Here is an 18,712-nt window from a genome sequence, read left to right as displayed (position 1 = left end):
AAAAACAAACATGGCTAAATTGAATCGAATGTCAATTGCATTAACAGGCATGAGGAAACATAAGGCCATTCATTTTGTATATGCATTAGATATCTGTAAAGGTTGGCTTGTCCCCACCCGGCGGGAATACGCCGAATACAGAAAAAATTGATGCTCTCTAAACCAATCATATCGAGGCTTAGACCAGGCTGGCCAATGAGAATGGAGAAAATATTAGCCCCGCCTCTTCAACGTTTGGTTGGAGTGTACACAGAAAGTCACCCCGTTGTGTGTTCGATGTTAAGGCGTGCAGGGAAGGTCGAAAGCAGCACAGGAACGTCTCCTTATGATAGTAACAATAACTCGGTGTTTATCAATTTTAGGACATCTAAACGGATTTCAAAGTGAGGCGACTTTTAAGAGAGGTTAGCTAGCTAACGTTGTTACCAGGCTTGCCACAAGCTTCGATCAGTGCTGCTATTTCCTTCTCAAACTCTACAACAATGGCTGCACTTAGAGCCTCCTATCACAGGATTTTGGACAAGGTTGAACATATACTCCCCGCCAAGCTGAGACCTCTCTATAACCATCCAGCTGGTAATACACTTCACCATACTGCTTTTTGTTATTTTTAGCTCGTTTTCCATGTGTGTGTATGTGTGCGCTGCGGTGGGAGTAGATGATCAGCAATGTAAGCTCGTAGCTTGTGATGCCGGTCTGAACTGCTGTGCTGTCACTGTCAACTCCGGACGATCAAAATCTCTGGAGTGTATCCAGTTTTGCAGCTCCCTCTGACGTTGACCCTACGAAAAGTCACACTTTTGGGTTTAAACCGCTCTCCTGTCAAACTCTGACTTCTTGTCGTTTACTGTGTTGTTGAGTTCGAGTTCAACTACATCCTACAGGCGTCGTAGTTTTCTTTTTAAATCCCATGCGTGCATTGATAATAAACTCTTAAAGAAACCAGAATGTTAAACACAATAATATTCGTGTTACGCAGATTCCAAACATTACAGACTGCGCTACATTTTTATTTAAAGGCTGGGCTGCAAGCCATGGTTTTTAGATCTGTTTGCATTCAATCAATCATTTATGGAATACGTAAAGCCAATGCTAAATGAAAGTCAACTGGAAATTGTCGAAAGCAATGCATATAGCTTACATTTGGTGACAATTGTGGCTTGATTAAGGTGCCCCCATAATTAAAAGCCAAAGTAATATTAATTATTTAAACCCATGCTTTCCCACCTGATTTATCAGAACTCTGTAGGAATGTAGCAGTATTCAGTTTTAAGGTGTGTTTATGGTTTTGTTCTTTCCGATTTTTAGCAGTGTTATTTTAGACCTTTGTGTTTGAGCCAGATACTGCTCACAGACCTTGCTTTTAAAATGGCCATAGATATTTCCATATAAATAAGAGATTCTAATCTTCAAAATGGCAAGGTCTGTAGTAGAGCTATATGGCTTTAGGGATGATTGTAGATTTCAGTTTTCCACACGTTTAAGACCTCAGTGAAGTAAGGATTAGGAGACCCTCAGCGACATTGAGCCCATTGTTTTCTTTCCAAGGGTAAAGCAGCTCTTGCTGTCAAGGACAACTGTGTCGACCAGGTATGAAGGGGCGGCGGCAAAAGCCAACTCCCTCATAGGTGATTCGCGTAGCAGTTGTCCTACTTTTTGTTCAGCCTCTTTTATCGGTGGAAAATGTAATAAAAGCAGCTTTTATTTTGCACCATCACATGTTCCTTCCTTTGAGTTGTTGTGAGTTAATCTCTTGTCTTAGCTGGACAGATATACCAAGTCCCCAAGCATTGCATTGGAGAGGCACTCCTGTTTGATTATGCAAAACTAGGTCCAAGTTCTTTTCCCCTCAAAGGGCCCTGTGTGTCGCCATTGTCAAGTAGTTGAATATACTAGTCATCTACACTACTCAGTAATGCTGCCTTGGTTCATTATTGAAATACAATGAATAGTATTATGATTGGATCATTCAGTTAGCTTGTAAACTTACTAAAGTTAACTTTACCAAGCTGTTTTTCCACACAAAAAGAGATGCAGCGTCTGAAATACAATTATGTATTTAAGATTAGACAAATGTTTGCTTCCTCTGTTGCCTCTAAAGCCCCAGAGGGAGAATATTCTTCAAAAGAAACAGTAGTTTTCAAAGACGTCTTTCTATGTCACCAGAGTTTTGTGTGCTTGTGTTGTCAAGAATAAGATACAGTGGTAATAAGGGTATGTGTTGGTTCTGTTATATAACACTTGATGTGGGTTTCACTGAAACACAGCGTTTGGGTTCAATATTCATACCAATTCTAATAAACATTCTAATAAAAGTTTGTATGGATCCAACATTATTAAAGAAAACAGTCATTGAAGTTGTGAATATGGCAAAATGTCACATTTCATTTCCGTCTTGCATTTTAGGACCAAAAACGGTTTTCTTCTGGGCGCCAGTGTTCAAATGGGTAAGTACTTTGCAGCACATATGCAGTCTAACCTATACAACGTGTATAAACCAATTTTACAAGGAATAAGACTTTAGCACAAGAAATACAGGATACAGTAATTATAATTGTTAAGAAGCGGGAAGTACATAGAATAAAGACAATAAAATAATAATAATAATTAGCGAGTCTTTAACAAGCCCTGGTGATTGTTACACTGATCAATCAGCCACAAGTGAAAACTGGCCAAACCGTGCAAAATCTCAACAAACGTGAAGAAGCTAATAAAGTTTCTGTTAGAGACAAAAATTGGATACAAACATGCTAAGTGTCTAAGTGGTTGAAGAAAAACTGTTTACGTAGTCAATTTGTGTTAATCTTTGTTTGTTTTTTTTATACTTTAGAATCATGAGTTGCATATCTGGACAAATTAAATGCTGATAATAAAAGCAGATACTGGACACAAAGATGAGGGTGCCCTTGTGATTGCAGGGTCTGGTCTTTGCTGGATTGGCTGATATGACACGGCCAGCTGAAAAACTCAGTACCTCCCAGTCCGCAGTCCTCACAGCAACAGGTAAAAGAGATTCGGCGAGTGCTTTCAAAATCCAAGATGGTGGATTGTTTGCGTTCCCCGAAGGTTGTCCAATTTTTGCAATATGATTCTCCAAACAAATCTTGTCTCGCCCCCTTCTGCCGAAACATATGTTGACTCTGCCCTCAGTTGTGTGTTTAACCTTCACTCCCCTGTTTTCCTTCAACAGGACTGATCTGGTCCCGGTATTCGTTGGTCATTATCCCAAAGAACTGGAACCTCTTTGCTGTCAACTTCTTTGTGGGCAGTGCAGGAGCCTCTCAACTGTACAGGATCTGGAGGTCTGTCTGCTGACATTGAATTATAATCATTTACTGGTGATTTATTTGACATTTTTTCTCTTGGGAATCTAAATGTGCAGTTGCCAGCTGGCGATAAGGTATTTCTCGCTCATTGCTGATACAAATTCACTGCATTAAGCTAATAAATAGCGACATGTGCAGCTGATATGAGTCGGAGTAAAGTAGCTCTTATTAGCATGAATAAATGACATGGGGAAGTCCAGATTAATAAGAAATAACACAATAGATCACAATCATTGATCCAGTTGTTGGCGGTTTGATTACCAACTCCTCCTATCTGAGTGCTGAAGTGTCCTTAGGCAAGACCAAAGCCCCCGTTGCTCCTGATTCTCAGGTTAGCGCCCTGCGTGACATCTGTGAGTTAATGGGAGAATATAATCCAGAGTAAAGCGCTTTCAAAACCGTAAGATGATGAAAGCGCTAAATATGGTAAATGGACACCATATACGATACAAAGAAATGTCCTATGAGCTGCATAGCTGTGCATAGCCATCATTCATTTCCCAACCAAGTACTTTGAGAACAACCAAAGGAAAATAAAGAAACATATAAAAGCGTCAAACAAAACATATTCCATTATACCTGTCATGTCCAAAAAGAAGCATCCTCATAGTTTTTCTGCTGTTTAAAATGATGCCACTCACTACTGATGTGCCGGGGGATTAAAATGTTTCAGTTCAAATGAATCTTTTCATACAGACATCTTCTTTCCTGCCCCAATGCAATATCTGTAATCACAGAAGTTTTATTCTGATATCCTCACACTTTCTGTCCGTTGCCTTAAAGGATGGCATGAAATGATAAATCAGATGGAGATCTCAACTATGATGTGATGTCATGATGGACGCTGATGCTGATTAACAATGACATTTTATAACTATTCATCAAGAGGTTTTGGCCCTCTGGATTTTTGAGAAAGATGTTGCTGGTAGCAGCTGGTGAAGCTCATGCTAAAGGTGTCTCAAGTATCACGATAAATTAGCGTCTCTTATGTGGAATTTGGATTTTAAAAGATTTTTTCTCCGTCCCTTTGTAACCCTCAAGTAAATGTGGAAATGAATACCTTGTGCATAAAAAATGTTTCCTTTTATGATCACACGCATCCAAAATCACGAACAGATAAACATTTTATTGATCAATCTTCACAAGGAGTCATGCCTTTGTTTTTCTCAATTCCCTAACAGTTACAAGCAGGAACAGAAGGCTAAAGAGGCTGCAGAGTCCTGAGTGTGTGTCGACGCTCCACTGTCGTGGAAAGAAAGGGAGACTTCACCCTGGGCATCGAGCTGCCCCTTCCCCGCATTTCGCCATCATCCATGTTGTCTCCATTACATTCATGCCATAACCATTATCCTACCACATGTAGCCTGTTTCCCTGTTGGAGAGGTGCACTTTTATTTAAGTTCGATATTTCCTCAGGGTCCAAATTAACATAAAGAAGATAATTTTAAAAAAAAATTGTGGTCAACACAAACTAAAGAATGATGGTCACCAACGCACAAGCACCACTTGTTTGACAAGCTGTATGATTGTACAGTCTTTATTTATAAAGTCCACGGTGTATTTGTAATGCAAACTGGGAAGTTTTGCGTTTTCCATCATTTTCAGGTTTAGCTGTCATTACCTCATGCAATAATAAAAAAAAAGAAAATAAATATGTGTTGAACATGGTGCAGGGAATGTTGAATCAAGGACTACACATTACCTTCTAGACTTATCCATAATAGCAGTCACACCATTTTTAAAAGAGCGATTATCAACATGTAATGATTCCTTCCATTTTCAAGGCTTTAACTTGTTCAAGAACAAATTATAATTTATTAATGGTTTGACCTGACTGTCTCATTATACTGTATTGTTGACTGTTGATTTCTAATTCTTTCATCCCACATATTCAATGTCCAACTTTCTTTTATTTTACAAGTCAACTTGCTAACACTGGCACTTAACTGTTTATGGCTATTTGACGCCTCTTTTCTCTACGAAAGATGTGTATTGTGAGAATAGTATTTGACCTGTCTGTGGAGGTTCTCAGTCATCCAGGTCATGGTGAATTATTGTAAAAATCTTGTCTTGGCAACTGGACTTGATTTCTTCACTTGAGGACATTTCATTCCTCATCCAAGAGGCTTCCTCAGTTCAAATGACCTATGGGGAGTTTTCGAATCATATTTGGGGTGAAAGAATCTCAAAGTGAAAAATTTCAAGTCCAGTTGTCGACACAATTTCGCCAATTCACCATGACTGTTTCACCAGTATTTGACATCCTTCCACTCTAGCATACATTCTAATCCCCTACTTTTTAAGCAATAATTGATTCACATCAGTTTAAAATATAACATATTCTGTTACCTGTTTAGAACAAAGGGAGGCTCTATGGACATGTAATGGCTATGTAATGCTAATAAACTGTGTTCAACACCTTAGTATGACATTTTTTACAGTAAGATTGACTTCACTCGTTCACACTGGCAGACTGAATGCTAATTTGTAGACATTACCTCATGTAGCGCTGGTTATGACTGAGAACACCTGCGCCATCATCACATTTAGTAATTTTATTGACATTTTGTTTTACCAACCCCCTTATAGGCCCTTTTAGTATTTGGACAAACCTCTACTTATTAGCAAATTCTTAGCTTGTGTGTATTAAAGCAATTCATTAATGGTGCACAAGATCCCCACACTGCAAGCTTGGAGTCAGGGAATGTCTGGGTAAGTGCTGCAAGTCACAGGAAGTTTTATTTGTGACAGGTCTACATTGAGGATTGAAATGTGTACACATTCAAATACTGAGGTTAGAAAATTGAACTATACAGGTAAAAATGACTGCCTAATTTCATATGCCTTTAAGAGCTTCATGAATCACTCGACAGCTGCCTTTCAGCATGTCTATTATATTCAAACTATATTGTAACTCACCCTCATAATTGGTATAGATGAGGTCTCAGCTTTGGACCTGCTGTTATTGGTAAGGTGTGCATTGTTGAGGTCACCACGTATACACAGGATAGTAGTTTAAGTCTGAATTACATGTCAATCTTATCATGGCAATTGGACTTGAATTTTTTTCACTTTAAGACATTTAGCCCTCATCTAGGAGGTTTCTTCAGTTCTACGGACCTGTAGGGAATTTCTGAATGTCTCAATTACATGAGTAAAGCTTTTTTTCTCAATTAATGACAAAGTCACAATTAAACTCAATTTTTTTTATTTGCAAACAGATATTGAGCTTAGCGTTTTCCACCAACACGAGGTGCGCTGATTTTCATGGGCTTGGCAATCTTGGGTTTCTGTGCGGCCTTGGTAGAGGCCTGCAAGAGACAAACAACAGACACTTTGTTAAACATCGCTAGTTTCAAGTTTTTATTGTGGATATTTCTGTGGTATTATGAGAGCAGAATTCTAACAAATAAATCAGTTGTCTCTCTTTAGTTAAAAACAGACCTTTTATGGTTACAGCCAAGACCATACTCATGACTGTATTGTAATTTATTTTATTGAATTCAAACAATTGCCTCACAAAAACCTTAACGAAGATTAATTTAATGTAAAAATGTTCAAGTGTATCTCACAAAATGGGTAAATTAATGCATTCTATTATTATGTTGATGCACATATTTTGAAAAAACTATGTTAAAGGCCAGTTTCTCTCCTTATGTACCAAGCAACCTAAATTACTATATCCAATTCTGCGGCTTTAGCAAAAGCATTTCTACCACGCTTAAAATATCTACTAATTCTGCTCAGAGAAGAAAAGGGTGAAACAAACAAATGAGGACGTCTAACCTTAGCAGTTGGGACAGCGGGCTTCTTTGCTGCCTGTTTTGCCTTTTTGGCCTCCTTGGCAGCCCTGAGAAAATACAGCAAGAACCATGAAATCACAAATACAGGATCCAATTTAAAACTGCCACCGCACTGAATGTAACAAATTATTTTTTGATTCCAGTAAAGTAAAATTCAATCATAAAGACATCATCATCAGTATAACAAAGCCCAACCTAATTCAGTGGCAATGCAGAAATGTTAAGATGTTCTTCACGGCCCATATTATACAACCTAATCATGGTTTACAGTAAACACTTCATAGACACTAAGAATACATTCCATGAAGGGGAGAAACTGCACAACTAGGACAGAGATGACAGCTTGTTTTACCTGATAGCCTGCTCCCTCTGAGCCTTGCGGACCTCAGGCTTCTGGTTCCTCTTGGCCATGATCTCTGCCAAGGAGGCCCCAGTGATAGCCCTCTGGAACTTGACAGCACGGCGGGTGCGCTTTTTGGCTACCTCTTCCTGTTACACATGAGGCAAAACTAGTGCATTTAGTTGATCAGATAAAATATATGCTTGAATGAACAGAGACCAGTTGGGCATTTTAATTCTCTGGCCCCAGGGCTGTTTTGGCAGTAAAAACTTATTTACAGTCTAGTCAATTAACAATAGTTAAACAAGTCAGTCATTTGCCAACTGCTGAATGAAGACGTGTCAACATCATTCATATCAGGAGACCCCCACTGCACAACATTATAAGAAAATGGAGCTCTACCTGTCCTACAAGTTACTGTTGTAAATTATAGCTGCATTGCCAATCCCAACCTGTTATTTCATAGCTTTGGCCTACAAATATCTTTCAAACTTAAATATGTTTTGTACATTGTTGAAAGCTGGTCATGAATTGTGAGGAAATTTAGGATGCAGGAGACAAGTGTTGGAGAGTTTGGAGGCTAGCCACTGGTGGGAAGTCAATGGCCAGTACTATGAACTCCAGTTTGGTCTATGGCTGCAGGTATGGTGTGAGCACTGTTGCACAGCCTGCAAAACACAGTCTGACAACAACACATAACATGAACTGACACCATGCACACCATCCACCTACAGCCAAATTCACCCAAGGTTAACAAATTGCGCCACATTAAGGTCTTGAACAGTGTAAAATGTAACTACTAAAAGGAATGCCTGACCAAACACTGCATTACGACAAGAGTGGAAAATATTGATCCTGTAAAGGACAGTAATGGATTCTTTCTTTATATTAAAAAAAGATTGACAGAAAATTGAGAAAGAATTCTAAATTATGACAATTGATAATGCTATACATAATGAACACTAAATCAAAAACAGTTAAGGTAATTTCAGTGAGCTTGAATGTGTACTGTTCTGACATCTATTTCAGCTGAAAGCATGTTTTGCTCAAACATCACTTTATCAAACTATCTTATCTTTAATGTGAACCACTATATCAAAATACAAAGAGAAAGTAAGACTGGAATGTGAGATTACGAAGGTTTCATTCTTAAAACTGTTACTTACAGATTGCCCCTTCTTATGCTTGCGTCTGTACAGCACAGTCCAGTTGATCTGCCTGGGGTTCCTCTTGGCCAGGAACGCAGACTCACATTTTGCATTCAGGAACTGGAACACCTAACAGGAAGGCAAGGCCATATTACTCAGATACATGACTTGAAAAAATGTGCAATTAATTCAAAGGTCATAGTGTGCTAAACATATCTGATTAAACCCCATTATTACGTTTAGATAATTACACTGCCAGATAACGTTTTATCATCACAACCAACTTTACATTGCTCCTATTGCCATTCCTCGGTAAACTAAGAATAGGGCATCTGCCAGGACACATTAAACTGATGTAAAAAAAAAATTGATGGCCTGAGTTTTACAGATTTCCTTTACTGACCACAGAATAAAGCATTAACGTTTTCAATTTATATTCTACTTCAGAGAACCCACATCCATGCCTCTTTTAGGACCCGCTTATCCGAATGGTCCGCTAAGTTTGAAGCTTGGCTAAGATATTCGATCTAGTCAGGATGGTCAGTTACGATCAACAACCTTGGGGTAGTCAAAATTAACACATGCCATAACTGAGAGGACTGTGATGAGGTCATCTTGGTTGTTATTGGTGAAGCTAACCAGCACAAGCTAGCACGGCTAAGTAGGCTGCATTGGATTCAATGGGAACCGACAGGGCTTGATCAAAATATTTTAAGTTACATACACTATAAAAGGTGAAACTATGGCACTTATTGACACAGTGTACTGCACGATAACGTCGTGACGTTTAAAAGTCGTAGGAAGTACTTTTTTTGAAACGATAAATGAGCAAGTGAAACACATTACCTTCCCGTCTATCCTGGCGTACCGGCGGCCATGGCCGGGATATATTTTATAGCCGCTGAAACTGCACAACTCGACCCTGGAAACAACAAATATTCAACATCATTGAAAGGTAAGAGTACAAAATGATGCGACGTTGTAAAAGTATCATTTCAATGCTTATTAAAATGTCTAGATGGCTTTAGATAATATTCCGACGACTCACTTCATGATGGCTACGAGAGGGCGCAAAACCGGAAAGAACGATGACGGAAGCGGAAGAGGATTTAGCACAAGCCAAATTGATATTTCAATACCTGTAAAAAAGACGAAACTGCCGATAATTTATAAAAACCTCAAAGGTTAAGTCTTTATTAATGTTTGGGGGGGAAAATTGTCTTTTGTAATTATTATCTCTTTGCTGACGTCACACCATGACCCTTCGGCATGAAGCTTCGTCACACGAAAGGTTAGTCGTAAATTACCCAGGCCATCAGCCATTGGGAGTTATGACAAGTGACAGATTCGTCACAGCTGTATTAAACTCTGCATTCAACACATTTTCTAGCTTAGTGCACGGTTATAAATATATTGCTAAACAAAATAATCGGCTATTTCCGTGCGTTTCCCCTTAAGGTATGTGTTTATATTGTCGTTTGTACCCGTATGTGAGAGAAACAGACCCCCTATCAATTTCGAAATTCAGAAAGCTAATTTGCAGTCAAATGGTTTCTCATATCAACTCAGGGACAGGCACGTTTAATAGGGATCTATGTAACTAAACGGTTGGAAGTTGCTGGATTTACACACCAAGAGTAGTGTCCTACAGGGGGCAGCACTGCTGCACACCGTAGCCGAAGAAGAAGACGCGTTGCTAGCGAACGAAAGGTGTCGGCTGCCTGAACCCTCGGTATGGGTGTATCAGATTTGCAATTTGAAACAAATGCTGGTGAGTTGTTGTGCCCCCTCCCCTTCATCCCTGTTAGACATAAAACTATTCTTCTTGTATGAAAACTGCTTTGTTTAATGGCGCAGGCATTCATCCTTACGTTCTGTTTACGGGAAGGCGTTAGCTTGCGTTACCTCATCAACCATTCCCAACATAAGACTAAGCGATGTAAATAAATCATCTCCGGCCAGTCATTTGGAGTTTGACCAACTGGATATCTTCTAGCCGAGTTGAAAAATTTACCGTGTTCTTCTCATAATATTCCAAAACTAGACTGGAAGCTGCGGATCATTGCTTCATGCACATGTAGCACAATTGTATCGTTACTCCCCAGTGTTATTATTAATGAATTTGAGTCAAAGTTTCTGTCAGTTGCCATACAGCCAGCAAGGTCTCTGCACGCTCCTCTACTTTGTTCTCACTGCCAGGTCTGCGAGACCTCGAACAAAGTTGTTTCTGGACACATTTCATACCCGCAAGGTCTCGGCATCTTTTGCGTGAGATGCCCTCGTCTATGCAGAGCGTTCGGGCTACCTCTCTGAGAATTCCCGGCCTTTTGCTCGTTTTTGCCTCACTACATGTCCGACACACAAAGTGAGTATGCAGAGACCTTCAGTCTTGCGTCTAAAAAAACAATGCAAATCTATTGAGAGACTGGTTGTTGAAGATGCGTTTAGATTTTTTTTTTCATTGTTTACATAGTAGGTCGCCAGATGCGTTTACCCAGGACAATTAAAAATACATGCTTGTTTTCTCCTCGTCTTAAAAGCATAATGAATATTTGAATGATTCACATATGAGCTGATTTGGCTGGCTGAAATGACACAAGAAGTGGTTTCTTTGTTAAAATGTATGATTTGTAGTATTAAGCTGCTGTTCCATCTAGCAAGCTACTGAAGTGCTGAGAAAAGGCTCTTGCTTTTCAGAGCATTATCATCACATGCAGGGGGGTTATATTAAGTTATCCAAGGGAGTCCTACTGCTTCCTGGAGACCATCAACAGTCAGCACCTGAAGGGGGAGCTCACTAATCAAAAAGACTACCAATAGATGTACCTCCATCTGCCATTGTGAAAATTCATCTTGCCAAAGATGATGATGGTGCAGTTCTACACTGTCATCGTCACGTCATTCTTCCCTGCCTTCAGTTTACTGTTATCATGGACAAGGGCAGACCGCAGCGTATTGGTCACTGATATGCAAACTGCCATCTTTCCAGAGCCCCTGGGTTTGGGGATAGGATTGTAAACTCTAATGTTTTGAGACTCTCCTGTGTGGCAGAAGGCTAACTACCATCAGGCCAAAATTTCCTTTTTGTCTGCAGCATGTTTCATGAACAAGGTCTGTGATTGCCAATGATATGGTTCCTTCCCTGATTTCAAATTTCATTATTGTGAAGACCTTCAACCAAGATTGCAATTTAGATAATCATTATTGAAAAATGCTGTCTTTTGTTCTTATTGTTCTGCAATTTCTTTCACTAATGTATTTTATCTCTATGTATCACTACTAAGTTTATATTAGGAATATCTTTGACGGGGTGTTAATGCATTGTTATGTAACAGCAAATTTCTGATCTGTGAAAGTACTTGGCAAAAGAAATCATTTCTGATCTAATGACTGTAAATTAACTTTTGTTGTTATGTGCCTGTTGCTAACCTGTCCTCAGCTTTTCATAAGTGTTTAAAGTGTGTTTGCCTTGTCATATCATTTAGAAAAAAAGTTGTTATTTTGCAAGTCAATTTAATATCCAACTTCTCATTTTGAAAAGGAGATGTGGTGGATCTGTCATCTCGGGGTATACAAAAGCTGGAACCAAATTTTGTCTGCTCTGATGACACTCACACACTCATCCTAGACCGAAACCAAATCATGAAACTGGACTATTTGGAAAGAAGTCCAGGCCTCCAGCAGGTATGTTAGTCCCCAGATGCTGCAATTTTGCCCTTAGTATCTATTACAGTCATTCAATTTACGTGGAGTGAGAGGTGCATTACTCTTTTATTACATTCCTTCATTTGCAGCTCTCCGTTGCCAGTAACCGTCTGGTGAGAATGATGGGTGTGTGTCGGCTAACAGAACTTAAAGTCCTAAATCTTCCCAACAACAGTATTGGTTATATTGAGGGGCTGAGGGATCTGCCTAATCTCAGATGGCTCAACTTGTGTGGGAACAATATAAAGGTATGAAAAGAAAATGTTCTCCCATACTTCAACAATACACCAATAATACAATATTAATGTGTGCAAAATTATCAAAACAGTATGTGAATACAGTATTAAATGTTTCAGTTTTTAGTGTATTGTGTAGACATATTTAGTTCCTTTACCAAGTTTTATATAATTTAATGCTGATAATTAAATTTACAGTTAAAATTTTCCTACAATTTACCAGTAACTATTTATTAAATCTATCTACCGGGTGGTGGGATGGGGTAGGGATTTGGCTCGTTTATGTTTTTGTCAAATTCCAGTATTCAAGGTGTGCGTGCATGCGTGCGTGCTTGCATGCGTGTGTCTACATTACACAGGTTTATCTAATTGAATATGTATGCTTTTCCACAGGTCATTGAGCAACTTAACAACTGTGTTTCCCTTCAACACTTGGATCTGTCTGACAATAATATATCTAACATCGGTGATCTGACCAAACTGGTAGAGCTTAAGGTGAGTATTTGACAAAGGAGGGATACAAGCTAAATCATTAATTGATTCTTTGTAGATGAAATATATTCCAATATGTATGGATTAATTTGATGACATTTTTTTCCAGACTCTTTTACTTCATGGAAACAGCATTCAGACGCTTCGCACGGTTCCTGTCCACCTACCTGCACATATATCCATTCTCTCGCTGGCAGAAAATGAGATAAGGGATCTCAACGAAGTAACTCCTACAGTCTTTATCAACAACACTCATCAAGATTTCCGTTCTAGGCAGTTTTGTTTTCTTTTTATTATCTAAATCTTGTTTTATTTTTCTATTCCCCCACAAATCCTGATGCTCCATAGGTGTTGCACCTGGCTTCCCTCCAAGAGCTGGAGCAGCTGTCTGTTATGAGCAACCCCTGTGTTATGGCAACCCCTTCCCTGCCAAGCTTTGACTATCGGCCTTACGTCATGAGTTGGTGCCTGAGCCTTAAAGTTCTTGATGGTTATGTGGTGTCTCAAAAAGAAGGGTTTGTTGTTTACCTTGTTGTTCCCGTTTTCTCTTGAAGCTCGCATCCATATTTTTACACTAATTCTATTTTTTTTTTTTTTCACAAATGCAGTCTTAAAGCAGAGTGGCTATACAGTCAGGGTAAAGGTCGCTCATATCGACCAGGCCAGCATGTCCAACTGGTTCAGTACCTCGCTACTGTTTGCCCTCTGACTTCATCACCAGCACTAGAGACAGCAGAAGATGCCAAACTGGAGAAGATTCTCAGCAAGCAGAGGTAAAAACTTGGAGCCTAAATATATTGCCATTCTGACATTCTTTATCCCTTTTTTTTTGTTTGCCAAACTGAAGGAAGCTTTTAATGACACAACTGTCTACCAGGTTTCATCAAAGACAGTTGCTACAGGAGAACCATGGAAGCTGCCCAAACATTTCTCGCCCTACTCAGCTGGATGTTGAGAAGCATAGTCCTTTACAACCTGCGCCACAGGAGGGAGCCAGAGAGGTGAAGGCGGTGACTACTACTTTGATGCCTGCTGCACCCTTGGACCAGGAAAAAGGTGCAAAAAGCAGAGGTCCATATGTACAGAATGTGCAATATTTACAGATCTTCTTCTCCTTTCGGCTTTTCCTTTCAGGGGCCACCACAGCGAATCAACATTCTCCATCTAACCCTATTCTCTGTATCCTCCTCTCTCACACCAACTACCTTCATATCCTCTCCCACTATGTCCATAAATCTTCTCTTTGCTCTTCCTCGAGACCTTCTGCCTGGCAGCTCCAGTTTTGGTATCCGTCTACCAATATATTCACTATATTCCTCGGCACATGACCGAACCATCTCAGCCTGGCTTCTCCGAAGCCTTCTCTCTAAATCATCTAACATCTGCAGGTCCTCTGATGAAAAAATAGCAAGTACTAAAGAAATCCAATGAAGGAGAAATTCTGAATTATAGTAGTGTAAGAGTTCAATACTATAAATACCATATGTATAGTGATATCTGCGGCTGCCTCTTATTTTGCCCTTGAGGCTAACTAGTCCATGATTTTGCAATAATTTTTGCAGGCTTCTTACATAACTTGGTTGTGTTGATGTGAACTTTTAATTATAAGGTCCTTCACGGTTCATAGTATTTCATGTTGGTCTTTTTTAAGCTGTTGTATAATTGTGTGTCTTTGTGGTGTTTTTGCTTTTTCACAGGGCCAGTTTTACGATTTAACACCTGGGTGGGCTCTGAAACATCTCCGCTGCCATTGCCAGTCATTCACAGCCCCCGGCTTGGAGAGGAGCAGCTACGTTTAGAGGATATGCAGAATGATGAAGACCTACTTGATTGCAAGATGCTTCTGTCAGAGTGTACCTTCAGCCCCTGCATGTCTGATCAGGAGCCACCGCCACCACACTCTGACAGCGAAGATGAGACAGAGACTTTTGAGCCCGATTCTCTTGCCCTTAAGCTGCCACCACAACACAAGCAGCTTAGCAACAGCAAGACTCATCATTCAACTCCAGTGAATACACAAAAGGAGTCTCTTGAAGAAGTTGTTTCTTGTGATGCCATAAGAGCAATTTCAGTTGCAGTCCAGAGCACACCACAGAATGAACAAGAAGCTTTCTCTCATTTTCAGGCAGAACAAAAGGATGCATCTGAGATAGAGGAAGCTGTTAGTTGCATCACTTTATCAGATTCTGCAGGAACCACAAACGCCGCTGTGAAAATACAGTCATGGTGGAGGGGACATTACGCTCGGTGTTATAACCCTATTGCGAGTGAGGTGCGCAGTGAAATTCGGCTGCGACGGATGCAAGACCACATTGTTTTCTTGTCTGAAAAGTTAGACAGGTACCTAACTGACCATTAATGTTACATGGAGGTTAACAGTGGATGGATATTCGCAACTATTTAGTTATATTTTGCCAAAAATTGCAAAGACTCATTAAATTGTTATATTTGTCCACAGAGTGCAGAGGCAATGTGAAGAAGAGAGGTTGCAAAGGCTGGTGCAGGAGGACGCTGTGAAGTTTCTGTGGAAACAGGTCAGCATCAGGTCTACACTTACCAAAGACTAGAGTGGAAAACTGTCTTTTATAGTCACACTTCATATGAATCACACTCACATGAAGGATTCAACCAAAATTCTTCTCTCTTCTTATTGCTTTCTTAGTTATGATGATAGTAAATGCATGGTTCTATTTATGAACTTCTGTAGTGCACCTGAGGTCAGGAGTAGTCAATAGATATTTGAAACCTAACTCTTTTTGAACATACAATTGACATGATTTGATACACAAATTAACAGACATGGGGAAAGAATATTAAAATGTTTATGCATTTTCTGGCTTTCAGAGCACACCTGAATATTAGCTGCATTGACTAAAAATAAATAAATAAATAAATATGTGTGTACATCCATAGGCCGCACGTGTATACAAGCTGCAGGTGTCCATGTTGTCACCTGAGATATTTACACATTAATTTTTTTATCTTTTAATTAAATACCTACCGGCAACATCCGCAAATACGCACTGGTAATGTTTATTTCTGAACAGTGCCTGTAACACAGCTGACGAAAAAGATTAGTAATAAATAACATGAGGAAAAGTCCATCCATCCATCCATTTTCTATCCCCGCTTTGTCCTATTCCAGCTGTTTGCCATCTTCTTCTTCCTCTGCACTAAAACCATTAAGTCGTCTTCTTCAGTGCTTCAGTTGAACAGCCTCAGAATTTCATAGTAATTTCTTTGGTCCGATGTGATGAGGCCAATTGTTTCGGCGGCATGAAGCTTGTTAGTCCCCAAAAAATCATTAAATTAGCTGCATTGTTGTTTAAGCCACAGTGTTCAAAGCATGTGGAAAAAAGTAGTGGCTTATAGTCTAGAAATTACGGTAAGTCTTTTCATGGAGTATTAATTGATCTTATTTGTTCCCACTGATGCCCTTTGCCATCCATATAGCTCCAGTCTCTGCAGCAGTGGAAACAGACTGTAGAACACCAGCTGACCCAAATCACTCAGCCTCCTACAGCCACGCCTGCTCAGATCTCCACCCCTGGACTTTGTGAGGTTGCTCCAAATGTGAATTCCAGCACCAACAACCCAGCTGGTACAGACGTTTCTTTCCCAGACTCCGGCTTCCAGTCAACATGTGAGCAGCACGAGGCTCAGGAGGATAGCTTCCTGAGCAGTGGGACTGCAGGGTCTTTGAAAACGGTGCGCGCACTCAGCCCTGTTTGCAGTGGCAATGGGTCAGACAGTCCAGACTGCAGCCTCCTGGAGCAGTACCTCTCCTCTGTGCAACAGAGGGAGGAGGAGGCTGAGGAGAGCATCAGTGACAGAAGAGAAACACCAGATTCCTCGCCATCTGTAACCCCAACAAAGACAGGACATGTTTGAAAACCACACTCTTCTTAATGAGTAGATCTCATAATCTGGCACTTACTTAACGTTTACCGATTGTCAAGACAGTGTGTAGTTATCTGAACACAGTGCAAGCTGCAGAATCAGTAGCTCCCTGTGAATGTAACTTGTCTTTATATGTCACCCTTTGGGTCTTTTGGTTATTTAATGGAGGCCAAACCTCTGTGTCAAGAAAAAGACTGATGTAGCTTCAGAAGACAGACGAAGAAGAAGAGTTTTAGGAGCAATAAGTAATTATTTAACAACATGCAGTTATTAGGTTCACCTAGTAAATTATATATATAACAAGCATGGTTTAACAACTACTTCTAACCGATGTCCACTAAATTAAGTATTTGTAATAAATTGCATAAAAACCAAACAACTTTGAACTTTCTTTGAACTTTCTGTCTGGACGTGACATTTACACAATGATGACAGATGGCTAACCAGAGGGAGCAAAGTCTGCATGGGATGGGTCTAAATGGGCTGGTTACTAGAGGCTGCCGATCTGAAGAACTTGGGGAACACGGTCAAATCATCACATGTAAGACAAAGCATCACTATTATACTTAATTCTGGAGTGAATTCGATGGAGTGATGCAGAACATCCTTCGAGATGACAGGGTGAATAGTGGCAAGGCAGTTGTTCCTGATGACGTACCCTTGGAGCTATGGAGGTGTCTTGGAGGTGACAGTAGAGTTTCTGGTTAGATTATTCAACAGGATCTTGGAGAGTGAGAAGATGCCTGAGGAGTGGAGAAGTGTGATGGTGCCTAATTTAAAAGTATGGTGGATGTGCAGAATTGCAGTAACTACAGAGGAATAAAATTGATAAGCAATACAATGAATGAACAGAAAGACAAGTGGAGACTAGTCTGAGGTCAGAAGTTGCCATTTGTGAGCAGCAGTATGTGTTCACGGCAAGGGAGAGTGGGGGAACTATAGTATTGTAGCGATTAACGAATGCTGGGGTTTATGTTGATGCTTGTCTTCTGTGTTCTGTGGGGTTGCTGGGAATTTTGTGGGTGTGGTTTGGGTTAGATGGAATTATGTTTTTTTTTTACCTGGAATTGAGACAGAAAAGTTAGTTGTATTGCAGGCTTGTGTGGCGTGGCTGTGGCCAACAACAGCTATTGCTTATTAAATGGACATTTTACTGTCAACCGGGTGTTTTCCCTGACTAAAACACTACAACATCTGTCTTATTGTGGCTAACCTTAGTTCCTCCCCTTCCAAGGCCATACTGCCACCTCTCAGGATTTTCCTCCACCTGCTTCCTGCCCTCACTACATATTACAATGTCATCTGCAAAGACCGTGGTCCATGGTATCGGTCAAAAAATATAGTTGAATAAGGACTCAAATTTGGTTTTAATTTAAGGCAAATTTATGCACTTATATGTTTTCTGTTAGACTAAAAAAAACAATGTTAATATAATAATCATTTGTAGCACGTTGATCTATATGTATTTCTTTTTTCATTTATTTAATGTTAATTAAGATACAATGTTATGCAGAGGTGTAAACATGACATTTTTATTTTTATTTAATTTAATTTATTTATTTTAATTTGAGACAAAATATGAAGAGAGGGGGTGTATCAGGAAATAACTGAGAAGCACTGAATTACATTATTATTAATATTAAATCTGGAATAAAGATAAGATCCAGATGAGAAAGCTGTGGTTTTGTGGTTCTTGGCGCACACGCACTGCCCGGAAAGACTGGTTTTCTGATATTACTACCGTGATGTCATCCAGTTCATG

The 18,712-nt window shown here is 39.7% G+C and overlaps 3 protein-coding genes and 1 non-coding gene across 9 annotated transcripts; 2 read left to right on the top strand and 2 right to left on the bottom strand.

Annotated features, from left to right (window-relative positions):
• The first annotated feature begins 240 nt into the window (after positions 1-240).
• mpc2b (mitochondrial pyruvate carrier 2b) lies at positions 241-5,749 on the top strand. The gene is made up of 5 exons (XM_086145168.1): positions 241-576; positions 2,407-2,447; positions 2,919-3,003; positions 3,191-3,302; positions 4,508-5,749. Exons 1-5 carry the CDS (start codon positions 483-485, stop codon positions 4,548-4,550), a joined length of 375 nt encoding a protein of 124 aa, XP_086001294.1. The 5' UTR covers positions 241-482; the 3' UTR covers positions 4,551-5,749.
• A 768-nt stretch (positions 5,750-6,517) lies between these two features.
• Positions 6,518-9,726, bottom strand: rpl24 (ribosomal protein L24). The gene is made up of 6 exons (XM_086145167.1): positions 9,666-9,726; positions 9,464-9,539; positions 8,636-8,746; positions 7,482-7,618; positions 7,113-7,176; positions 6,518-6,637 (listed from the first exon to the last, which is right to left on the bottom strand). The coding sequence occupies exons 1-6, from the start codon at positions 9,668-9,670 to the stop codon at positions 6,557-6,559; spliced, it is 474 nt and encodes a 157-aa protein (XP_086001293.1). The 5' UTR covers positions 9,671-9,726; the 3' UTR covers positions 6,518-6,556.
• On the bottom strand, positions 8,029-8,198 carry LOC147234604 (small nucleolar RNA SNORA23). The gene has a single exon (XR_015106088.1). It is a non-coding gene; the product is annotated as a small nucleolar RNA SNORA23 (small nucleolar RNA).
• On the top strand, positions 9,467-17,324 carry cep97 (centrosomal protein 97). 6 transcript variants are annotated; one of them, XM_086145165.1, is made up of 12 exons: positions 10,319-10,388; positions 10,817-10,982; positions 12,159-12,301; positions 12,412-12,570; positions 12,952-13,053; positions 13,160-13,273; positions 13,399-13,565; positions 13,659-13,823; positions 13,928-14,121; positions 14,748-15,390; positions 15,509-15,584; positions 16,504-17,324. In XM_086145165.1, the coding sequence occupies exons 2-12, from the start codon at positions 10,967-10,969 to the stop codon at positions 16,939-16,941; spliced, it is 2,217 nt and encodes a 738-aa protein (XP_086001291.1). In that variant the 5' UTR covers positions 10,319-10,388; positions 10,817-10,966; the 3' UTR covers positions 16,942-17,324. The 6 variants fall into 6 exon arrangements, with proteins under 6 accessions (XP_086001288.1, XP_086001287.1, XP_086001290.1 ...); XM_086145162.1 differs by lacking the exons at positions 10,319-10,388; positions 10,817-10,982 and adding an exon at positions 9,467-9,572 and having other exon boundaries at positions 13,928-14,106; XM_086145161.1 differs by lacking the exons at positions 10,319-10,388; positions 10,817-10,982 and adding an exon at positions 9,467-9,572.
• Positions 17,325-18,712: the final 1,388 nt, after the last annotated feature.

The sequence above is a fragment of the Fistularia commersonii genome, chromosome 4 (genome assembly GCF_037954325.1).
Source record: "Fistularia commersonii isolate RoL2024-O1a breed Wild chromosome 4, RoL_Fcom_v1.0, whole genome shotgun sequence".
Lineage (NCBI taxonomy): Eukaryota > Metazoa > Chordata > Actinopteri > Syngnathiformes > Fistulariidae > Fistularia > Fistularia commersonii.
This window is presented reverse-complemented; position numbering and strand designations above follow the sequence as displayed.